The sequence below is a fragment of the Cavia porcellus genome, unplaced genomic scaffold (genome assembly GCF_034190915.1).
Source record: "Cavia porcellus strain 051 isolate PalLab524CR breed Dunkin Hartley unplaced genomic scaffold, mCavPor4.1 scaffold_8, whole genome shotgun sequence".
NCBI lineage: Eukaryota > Metazoa > Chordata > Mammalia > Rodentia > Caviidae > Cavia > Cavia porcellus.
In genome coordinates this window covers 72219400-72231273 of record NW_026947491.1, presented here as the reverse complement: position 1 = coordinate 72231273, position 11874 = coordinate 72219400, and the positions used below count along the sequence as shown (strand labels likewise).

The 11874-nt window shown below is 40.2% G+C and overlaps 1 protein-coding gene across 1 annotated transcript; it reads right to left on the bottom strand.

The window, feature by feature from the left end:
- Positions 1-794: 794 nt before the first annotated feature.
- On the bottom strand, positions 795-3382 carry Myf5 (myogenic factor 5). The gene is made up of 3 exons (XM_003475916.3): positions 2748-3382; positions 2034-2109; positions 795-1624 (listed from the first exon to the last, which is right to left on the bottom strand). The coding sequence occupies exons 1-3, from the start codon at positions 3246-3248 to the stop codon at positions 1434-1436; spliced, it is 768 nt and encodes a 255-aa protein (XP_003475964.1). The 5' UTR covers positions 3249-3382; the 3' UTR covers positions 795-1433.
- Between the last annotated feature and the right edge of the window lie 8492 nt (positions 3383-11874).

Here is an 11874-nt window from a genome sequence, read left to right as displayed (position 1 = left end):
AGCTATTTTAAACTTGCGTACAAATTAGAGGGTGAAGCGATCTAAACTTGTTCCTCATTAATAGCCATTTTTGATGCTTCTGAGATATTTTCTTTCAATCTCTCTCTTACTAGTAAACCTGAAAATTATCCCAATGATTGTCAATTCTAATTTTTTTCACTTAGTTATGATAATGAATAATAAGATAATGAATAATAAAAGACAAATATTCATTTCTCACACATGCATATACACAATATGATCAATTAATTTTTAAATTTTTGACTGTAAAAAAGAGGATGATAGTTACAATCTGCTTCATTTTAATACTGTGTACATTTTCTTATGCTGGTAGTCTAATATACCAAAAAAGCCAAAATGACATTACTAGTATATTAATATGTCAGGACATTTTTGTTAGGCAGAAAAATTGAGTAAGTCTTAACTCATGACTTCTAAAGTATTGTAGATATTAAAATGATATGATATTGGATTACCTTTGTACTGAATCATATATTACTGTCCTGAATAATTTTTACCTTGAATTTACACACACACGAACTTGACATTATATGGTACAGGATTAAGATAAAGAAATATTTTTCATTTAGCAGCATTTCTTAACATATATTTTAGAATGGAAATATTATATTTTCATTTGTGACATCAACAAGACCTAAACTGGGTGCATGAAATGAAAGACATTTAGATTTATCTATAAAACCATCTCTACATTTTAAACCTAGGTTTAAAAAGATCATGTTAATGACTAATAATTCCATGGGGAGTGTTCTAAAAAGTCAAGAACCAAAATATTTCTTTTAGTAAACAATTTTATTTATGGTGGAATTTCCAAAATTTCTTATATCTTGAAATTATCCACAAAGTATTATTTAGTGCTTACATTAAAAAGATGCATTTCTTATAAGAAAAGAACAAAATGTATACCAATAGGAACTATTAATATATTTTTATTTAATACAATATAATCAAAAGATTAAAGAAAAAAGCAAACGTTAAATATATTTAAAATTCCCTGTAACTGATTCTCAGAGGTTAAAATGTTTTAAAGAAAAGAAAATATCTAAATATCAGAGATCTCTAATATTTTAATGAACAATATTTATACAACATATACATATATAAGTTAAGCATTGCAACAGATTACCTTTAATAAATTGCCTCCTATTTAGAAATAATCTTATTATAACTTTATATCTAAAGCAAGGAAGGCAAAGATGGAGATAATGAATGAAAAAGAGGAGATAAAAGAGAAAGTATGAATTGTAGTTGTGACTTTTAGTTAAATATACTTTCTTATAAAGTGGCAAGATGATATTTACAAATTTATAACTGAAAGGAATCCTTATGTACAGACTGTCTTCATAATGGGCCTCCTTCCTCCTCCCGTGGAGTAGGCCTCCTGGCAGAACTTTTGGAGACTGGGCTGTAGTTCATAGCACATGATAGACAAGCCTGGAACTGGAGGCCCCGGGAGTCACAGGCTGTGAATCTGTGCTGGCCACTGGAGAGAGAGAGGCCGAGTCTTGCAGAGGTAACCCAGCTTGCTCTGAGGAGGTGATCCGATCCACTATACTGGACAAGCAATCCAAGCTGGATAAGGAGCTTTTGTCTGTGGCATATACTAATGATACAAGGAGAAAAAGCATTATAAGAAATTATCCCCAGACAGACGAGCTTATTTGCCCCTTAAACTACAGGTCAGCTCCTTTGACACCAGAGGTCATGGGGCCACCGCAGGCCTGATGTAGAAGTTTATAGCAAATATCAGCAATTCCCAAGGGTAGAGGAGTGCAGCGTGGTAGCCTCTGGTAATATTTCAAGCCAAAGTGTGTGTGTGCATGTGCATGTGCGTGTGTGTGTGTTAGGGGGATTAGGAGCAAAATGCGTGTATTTATTTTACTGTTACTCTCTCACATAGATCACTGCTTTCATTTTCTTCCCAAGCCCACCTGGAAGAACCAATTCACTCTAATACAGTGAATTATGGGACTAAATTGTCTTTAAATGCCCCTGAAGTTACCGATTCTTACCATTTGACACATCAGGACAGTAGACGCTGTCAAAACTGCTGCTCTTTCTGGACCAGACTGGACTGTTACATTCAGGCTATAATACAAGACACAAAAGTAGTTGGTTTTCAGGTCCTGGCAAAAGATGACCTACGTCAAGGCGTTGCTTGCCTGCCAGCTCCTTAGACTGGTCACTTTTGGTCACCTTCTTTGCCTTGATTTAGGACTGGTCATCCCTCTTCAAATTGCCATGGCACTGAGGTCAACCTCTGAGCTCAAAGAGAACAGGAGCAAAGCGGAGAGGGGGTGGAATCTAGCAGCAGCGTGCACTGGGTTAACCATGTAAAATGGATTGGAGAGCAAGGAAGCTACACTAATTCTGGGACAGAGTATTTTCCCAGGGCAAAAACACATTAAAACCTGGCAGCACTGGGGCGAACGCCCTCTGAAAAGAATGCATCAACATCTCCTCCCAGCCGGCCCACAGCAGCCACACTGCACCGTGGTCTATTTCTGTCTTCAGTAAATTATGAACAGTGGGACGCAGGGACCCGATGTGAATGTATGGATGACAAAGTTAAAATCTCCTTCAACAATTGTTTCCTGCCACCTTCTTGGACATTTCTAGATCTCTTAAGTCCTAAGTCAGCAGCTGCCTCCAAGTGCAACCCACCCCACTACACCAACCTGCTTTGAAGGGGGTCTGGGGTGTTAGCAAAGCCCGGGGTGGCTCACCATGCCGTCGGAGCAGTCTGAGGTGGGGCTGGTGGGCTCCGAGCAGCTCTGCCCCGGCAGGCTGTAGTAGTTCTCCACCTGCTCCCGCAGCAGCTCCTGCAGACTCTCGATGTAGCGGATGGCGTTCCTGAGGATCTCCACCTTGGGGAGCCGCTGGTTAGGGTTGGTCGTGGTGCACCTCTTGAGCGTCTCGAAAGCCTGGTTGACCTTCTTCAGGCGTCTCCGCTCGCGCATGGTGGCCGCCTTCCGCCGGTCCATGGTGGTGGACTTCCTCTTGCACGCCTTGCAGGCCCACATGAGGCAGTGGCCGGCCTGGTGGTGGCCCGTGGGCGCTCGCACGTGCTCGTCCTCGTCTGAGCCCTGCAGCTCGGGTTTGTGCACCCCGAAAGCAGCCACTCGGGGCTCATAGTCATCCCCAAACTCACCCTCCGGGGACGGGATGCAGGAGCCGTCGTAAAAGTACTGGGAAGGTGAGAACTGGCAGCCGTCCATCAGGTCCATCCTGCAGAGGGGCAGGCGGTGCACCTGGGCTGCAGCGGGGGACAGGAGAGGGGAAAGTGAACCCCAACCCGCCCTGCAGGTCGGGGGCTGGAGCCCGGTTGGTTTCTCCGGTAATTAGCTAGAGCAGACGCCTGTTGGCCTGGGTCTGGGGCAGCCGGCTGGGGTTGGGGCTCTTTATGTATTCGTAGGAGTGGGGTGGGGGAGGGAGGCTGGCCCCAGTGGCCGGGCACCATTAGCATATCGCACCGCAACCCCCGCGGGGCTGTCTGGGCAAACCTCCTGCTTTCCTCCAGAGACACTTCGCTGTTTACTGGCCCCCAGACGCGAATGGTTTTACTGCGTCTCTACAGGCAGGGATGGCTCTCCAACCTGTTCACTTGTGGGCTCCAGAAAACCTAACCCAATGGGTCACTTAAAGAGTGGAGCAGACAAAAGGAACAAAGACAGTGCACCTAGTGGCATTTGCTCACATACTATAATAGCAACAACAATAATAAATAATAATTGCTATTATTATTTATTGCTTCCCACTATCTGCTGACAGAGAACGTCGACCTGCCCTCTCAGAGTTGCACCTGAAAAATCGCTTTATTCTTAAGAGTTTTTATTTCTCTTTTTCATGAAACTTACCTCAGGAGTTTTTTGGGGGGGATTTTTGTTGTTTTGTTTTGTTTTGTTTTCATCCTGTGGGCCTGAAAATTGTTGCTAAAAAGACTCAAAGAGGAGAGTTTTCATCAGACTGTCATTCCACAGTCTCTGTGCTACTTACTGGAGTTAGGTGCAAAGCTGTCTTTGCCTAAGGTCGGGCTCCCTGCGTCTGAGCTCCCTCAGGAGGAGGTGTGCTCATGAGGACCAGGTGTCAGGGAACACTCCTTCCTTGCTTCCCTCCTTTGCTTGGCTGGTATTTGCTGAATGTCTCCTGCTTTGAGTCACCCTTTTGCTAGAGCCTGAGTGGGCCTAAATTCCCCTGGAAAGTGTCTCTAAGACAAAATCCTGCAATGAAAGAGCCGAATTTTAGAATGTAAACTCCTTCCAGCCTCCTTTCTCCCTCTTTCTCTGCCCCACCCTACTATTTCTACAGACTAAACAGCCAAGCTGGGCTCTGGGGTCACTAATTTTCTGCTTTCAGGCAAACTAACACCGTTACAGATGCATCCCAGCTGCTGGCATAGCATCCTGGGCTAGTGTAAAATTTCCAATTCCTCCAACCCAGAGTGACTTCACACACATTGGTGACAAAAGCCTTCCAGAAAAGCAAACTCAGCAGTCTTTGAAACTTTGGGTAGAAGTGAAGAGGGAAGGGCTTCCATTTAAGTAAAAGAGTTTATTCATCAGCTTTTCCCAGTTTTCCTCTAACTTTAACCCACTTTCAGATCTTTTGGGTGTAGAGAGATGCTGTTTATATTTAGGAAAAGCAATTACTTTAGTTCAACACAAACATTCTGGGATTTGGGACTGTGACTTGTGCCCCCGTTGAAAGAAAAGGGAATATTCTCAATTCTGCCTGGCTCGTCCTATTTAGTAGTGTTGTGGCTCTGAAGTTATTTGGGATGAGAAGGAGATGTGTTTGTGTATTTTGCAAAATTACTTTCCCTGTTGGATGATCTGGCATCTCCAGGAGCAAAAGGAGGTGAAACTGTCTTCGGTGTAAGCTCATTTGATAGTTAAGGTCCAGAAAACCAGGTGTAGGAGAGTGACGGTGTCAGTCATTAAATTGCTATCGTGGCCTGCATTTCCTCTCTGCTTGCATCCTCTCTTCCAGCCCCTCTACTTCTGTCATCCCCTGAAGGATTTCCCTTGAAAATCAGACTCCCTCTCACACAGAGGGGCCGCTTAATCATCTGTGCTTTATTTAGGGGTATTTGCCAGTATGCGCCTTTGAAATGAATACAGGGTTACACGAGGAAAAGTCAAGTTCCTGGAGCACTCAGGTTCCTGCAGCACACCCATGGAAGCCTTGGAAGGCCCTGCACATTGCTGCCTCTGAAGTGCAACTGTGGGAAGATGTGTTCACCCAGGAATTCTCAGCCAGGTCCCACAGGCTCTGACCTGTAGTCATACAATCACTGTTTTCCTCCTCTGTAGTCTACTGCACCACATCCAGAGCAAATAAAACAGAATTGTGATTTGGACACAAATAAACTTGGCCTTTGAAGTGGAAGACACAAGTTATGCTTCTGTCTGCTTTTCAGCTAATTTCCAAAAGCATTAAGGTGCTTTGTATCCAGGCCCTGCTGCCAACAATTATTGAGAGTTTTCCATTTGTTGAGAGTTTTCTAATTGCCCAACACTGTTCCTTAACCCATTCTATGTATTTACTCAATTAGTCCTTCGAGGAACTTTATAAGAGCTATAATTGGACCCCATTTCTTAAAAACAGGATAAACCAAACTAAACTCTAGGACTTGGGCAATTTGTCCCAGGTTTCACTGGATTGAAAACTAGTCACTTGTCCTTAAAGATCCTGCTCTTAGATGTGATTTTGTTTGTTTTCTTCAATCAGTTTGGACTCTCAGTCTTCAGCTCAGAGCAAAAACTCACACCAAGTTGGCTCCTGGATGTTTTGCCCTCAGCTCCTGTGCCCGAGAAGACACTGTCACTCAGGAGCAGTCCTTCTCAGAGATCGGAGCTGTCTTTGGTAAGGTGATCTCAAAACAAATTTACCAGCGTGCCGTGGGCCAGTGGAACTAAAGAAGCCAGGAAAACACAAGCCCCTGGCTTAATGAGGCCAGTCAGTGGAGGGAGGGGGCACAGGGTCCTGGGTCCAGGGCCCTTGGGACTCAAGTGCTGAAAGTAGGCTCTGGGGCCCCAAGTAAAAAATGAGACACATATTTAAACTGGTGCTGGGGACTGGAGAAGAAAGAATTTAAAAAGCAAGTAGCCTTACAAAGGAAGGAAGGAAACCAGCACCTCAAAATGACAGAAGACTCCAATTTAGGAGCAGATCCTTATTCTTTTCCCAGGAGAGATCTTGAGAGAAAAAATGGAGAATTGGGTGAGCTGCATGGAGAAAATATTTTCGAATGGAGAAATGGCACAAAGAAGCATGGGGACAATTAAAATTTGCTTTTAAAAAGATGAACTAGTTGTCAGTGTGCTCTATTTTACTCCACACACTAGTGCTGCTTAAATTATAACTTGCTTCCTACCACTTCTTCAGAGAAGTGAATATTACATGCAGAGAAAACTCAATTAATTTAATATGTAAACAGGCTGTTAGAAATATCATTCCAATGCTGCTAAGAAAGCTTCTTAGTAAACAGATGAGGGGGAGAAAATAGCCACACCCAGAGTTATAAATGAGTACCCACCATCATGCTGATGAGGAAGATGCACACTGTTTACCTGCATTTTTAATTTTTGCATTCTGGACAAGAATCTGTTTGATTTTCTAACAGTATTGACTGGTAAACATTTTTCAATTGCAATGACCTTTAAGTCGCCATCAACTTTTTCTTTTAACAGAAACTATCTTGGTTTGACCCTTAAGACAACAAAACTAACAAAACAAAACAAGTATGGGTGGACAGTTCATACTGGCAAAACTATGCATATGATTTTTGGTAGTAAATTTTGTCCACTCTAGGAATTCTGCATTAATTGAAAAAAAAAAAAAGTTGTGGTATTTCTATACAATGGAGTATTATTCAGCTATAAAGAAGGATCACATTGAGATATTTATCAATAAATGGGCACAGCTTGAGACCATACTCATAAGTGAAATAAATCAATCTCGCATGTATGAATACCGAATAGTTTCCCTAATGTAAGTAATGATTCAAATATATAAAAATATGTGATAATCATGATTCCCCATTATGTGGCCTTGAAGCCTTATAAAATTTTCACTTATTAATTAGAAAGGCTTTACTCTGGGCTTTTTGATATGGAAATATTTGAAGCTATAGTATATGAAGTTTTATCCAAATATTTTAAGGAAAAAGACAGACACTATGGTAACTACTATTCTTTAAAAAAATTATTTAGCTATTTCTTATGTTTATTTTAATTAAGGGAAAAACTTAAAAAATTAGGATATATAGTAGTAACTCTTTTTGATCTCCTATTAACTTGTTTTGAAGTCCTGTAATACTCCCAAGATCTTGTTTTGACTGATTAGACTCTGTTCCATTCTGTGCGATAGTAGCAAGTTTGAAGGTATAGGCAACTAATTTGAAGGCAATAAGATTCACAAAGATGCCCACTCTGGTTTGACTATTGTCTCCTTTGGAAGTCCTGTAATGTTCACAATGCCTAAGTTTTATTGGTCTTGTTCTCCACTGTTTTGTCCGGCTTTATAATATCTAATGAGATGGACAATTCCTTTTAAGGAAACAAGAGACAATGTTGATAACCATTGTTGATGACCTTGTACTCTGTTCTACACCATGTGCTATGTCTATCCTTGGTTTTGACTTACAGCTTTGTTTTGCCATATTTGACTTTATTCTCTCCCCCCCAAAAAAGTAATAAGAACTAAGGAGTAATAAAATCCAAAATGTGTAAATTTTGTTATAAAAAAGAGAGGGAGGGGAAAAAAAGAGCTCTAACGGATATAACAACAAGTGTGTTTAGGGATGTTAAATAGCTGACTATATTAATGTTTTTGGATCATTGTACACAGCTGATTGCAGTCTCTCCGTTTGAATGTCTACTTTGTATTCTTTGATACTGTGATTTGAGCAACTATTTCCAAGATGATATTATGTAATCTATTAACAGGTGATTTCTTACTGTTATGTTTTCTTTTTTTTTGTAGTTCTGTATTATGTGTAACCTTACACTGCTTTGTTTTGTTTTGTGTTTTTCTCTTTTTCCTCTTAAATAAAAAAAAAAAAAAAAAAAAAAAAAAAAAAAGAAAAGAAAAAGAAAATGTCCTATGCTTCTCTGGCGAAACCAAATGCACATAGAAGGCTTAACTTATTTCAATTCACTGCCTTTACCTGCAGACCCTTACCAACTTCTGGACAATGAGGATTGTTCTTGAGAGTTTGGCTTGTTATAGGTGATTGTCAATGTGCTAAACAATTTCAAACTGCTACTCACTTTGGAAATGGGGCACACCTAAGTAAACATATTAGTACCTGCCAGAGCTGCTGGAAGAATTTGTGGAGAAGACAGCTGAGGAAGACATTGGCCTCTGCTTGAATTCAGAGACTCCCAAGAGAGATCAAAGGACTAAGTAAGGACATTTACCAGCCTGGAGAGGAGAAAAAGTATTTTCTTTGTCCCAGCACATGGCACAGTCCCACTCTGAACTAGTACAAAATAATTGCTTTTAGTGCATAGAAACCTTTAGGACCAAGGATTTTTTTTTTCTTTTTCTTTTCTTTTTTTCTTTTTTTTTTCTTTTTTTTTTTTTTTTTTTCTTTTTGGTAAGTGTAATTAATTTGAGGGAAAGACTAGAGAGACCTGTGGGAAGCAATACCAAATTACTGCTAATTTACTAAGGCACTGGATAAGCAGTGAAATATTTAAGGTAAAGCATTAAAAAGAAATTCCAGATATAGTGTTGTATGGGGAAGGGTTGAAATGAAGAAATGGGATGGCACAAGTGGTAAATTCTTCTAAATTTAAATAAATTATGTCTTAATAAAGACAAGGTCACTTTTGGTGCCCACGTTTTCTTTACTAGTCTCAATAGTAGTTGGAAAAATTGAGTTTCTGCACTCCCCCAACCCTAAGAGCACATGAAAAAGTTTGGGAGAAATGTGAGACCTTCTGTCATAGTGGATTTCATACCATGGCCAAAATTTGAATTTAATGTGCTATATATGATGACCCAAGTTAGGTGGAAAGGGCTGACAATGTCCCACAAATTATTTCTATAATAATATAACAGAAAACAATCCATTATTTTATGCTGGAAAACTATATGAAGCTCTGGAAAGAGACTTGGTTTCAATCCCAAATTGTTTATCTTTACCAAGTTATTATGGCTTGATTTTCTACTTCCCCAGATCTGTTTGTTTTGGCTTTGGCCTTGGTAAAGATTATCATCATTAATATCAAACAAAAACATTTTAATTGCAAACACACCAAGAATTTCATTGGAAAATCCAGTAAGTCGGCTACAGCAGCGGAGGTCACATGAAGTCTTTGGGAAATATTTTCTCTATTTAATGAAGAGACTTCCATAGGCAAACTTACTCCAAACAATCTCTCAAGTTACCTAGCTAAGAAAGATAGAAAGGATTTGGTTTGCAAAGCCTGAAAAAAAAAATCAGCAAGAAATCTACAAACTGCTGAACAATTTATAACAGAAATGTTGCTATACGTATAAATAGAATCATGAAGAAAAGGATTCTATTTATGATTCTAATAAATTATGATTTATTATTTCAGTGGTATAATAAATTTGATTTTTTAAAAGATAGACGTGTATATATACATTCTAGGGTGAACCCTTACTGCTACTGTAGAAAAAATCATGGATACATAATATGCATGATTAATGGGGGATACACACCAGATATTTCACACATATTTTGGTTGGGTAATTTGGTTGGTAAGTACTTTATCATTTACTTCTCAAAGAAAGCTATTGTTCTAATTGGGAGTTCAGTAGCTAGGCACTCTTGGGAAAAAAATAGTCAAAGTGAGCCAAATTATTGTAAAGACCATAAAATGCTCCTAACTTCCCAAGGCTTTTCTTTCAGGGTTCATGGCAGTTGAGGCACGAAGGTTGCAGCCACTGATAATTGCCTGACTCTGAGATCTGGCTTTCTACTTAGCAGGTGGCGGGGCCTCTGGATTGCCAGGAATCCTCTTCTCTAAGTAGAAGAAGTAACAGTACCTCTCTCAGTGGTCATTGTAGAATTTTGAGTTAATACAAAACCCAATAAAACTGGGTCATTCATGGTACTGCAGTTCTCACTACTGTGAATATTTTCTCCAGCGAAAACCAGAACAGGTTGAAGGAATCATGGCTTTTGGTGAAAGAAAAACTTCTCAATGGTTAACTGAGTTTTACTAGTGAAAAAATATATGGAGATCTGCTATCTAGTGTTTATTTTGTGCCCTCTTTTGGCTTAGCACCTTACATATGTTATCTCAGTGAATCTTCACAACCCTAAGAGCCAGGCACTTGAGTAGGAAGGACCAGTGACTAGTCCAGGATGACCACAATAGCAGCCTGGGTTTAATCCAGGCCATCAGTTTCCTGAAAGCGCAACAGTTGCACCCACTAAACCCTCCACCTGCTTCTCCTTAGCCTTTAAAAGAGATTATACGGCAATGTCCATTTCCTCTATGAACTCATCTGCATTTTGAATGTATTTGAGATGAGTTATCCATATGCTAATAAGGCAAACTAGTGATACAGCATACCTAATCCACAAGCCCAAATTCTGAAATACACACATTTGGACTGCTGCCAGAGAACTCAAAACATTTCAGATTTTGGAGCATTTCAGATTTTGAATTTTGTGGATTAGAGCTGCTTAATCACAGTGTCTATGCAAATATTTCAAAATTTGAAACACTTCTGGTCTCAAGAATCTGTGATACTTAATCTGTATTACCTACAGAAAGAGGCATTCTTTCCTGACCTGATGAAAAAGGGGCCAGACATAGCTGCACACCTGAAGGGGACTCTGTCTGTGGTACTTTCTGAAACTTCTGTGCAGGGCCATAAGCAGGAAGCTCTAGCCATCGGAGGGTTAGGAAGCTAGTTGGATGCAGAATGCTAAATTTTGTTTGATCTGAAGACTACCTGTGGGGTAAAAGAGAAGGTAAAAGTTAAGGACTAGGGGAAGGAGTGAAGGGACTGTTTACAGAATGTAAGAGAGCCGTGGTCATTCAAAAGAAAGGGCTTGCGCCTGTCCTCCGCTGCCTTCCCACTGTGTTTCTTGGTGGTCGTTTCTTCCTGAGGTTACTAGATAAACAAACCTGGCACACGTTGTAAAATCCTCACGGTGAGGAACTCCTGGGGCTTCAGTCTCTCGGGGACTTGCTGTTTGCCCCAGCTAAGAGGTTTCATGTGTGTTGTTGTTGTCTTTTCTCTTCAACCATTTAACCCTTCCTTCTCTCCAAGCAACCCCTCACCTCCAGAGACAGATTGCTCCCTTCTTTTATCTTTCTATTTGGAAAACAAACTCAAGCCCAAGAGGCGTTGAGGATATTGCAGTCTGTCAGGGACCAGTGTAGTTCAAGAAAACCATCGGAGGAAGCCAGCCAGCGCAGAGCTCTTGGGAATGTCAAGGAGGGAAAACCTAATTCTGATTAACAGGTCTGAAAACCTTAAATGGAAATAAGCAAGGATGCTTGCTTGGGTTTCTTGAAGTACGGTCGGTCGTGGTAGCCTGAACATTTAACTGCTAACTTTGCGTAAGTAATTGCCAATGTATAGAACATTGTACAATGTATAGGACAATGTATAGTAGAACAGAAAAGATGGCCAAAGTAAAAACATGGATTCCCCTGAATACTCATTACATTCAATCATAAGTGAGAGATCTACATGAAATATTGAAGTGCTCAGTTTAATTTAGACAAAACAAAAGAACTCATTTTCTGCCTTTAAGTCAGTATGAAAAAGAACAGTTAAGTAAATGGCTTTGTGCAGCCTCTAAATTAGAATATTTATCTTTCTATTGTTGCCCTCAGACATATTTTCTCAGCTGAA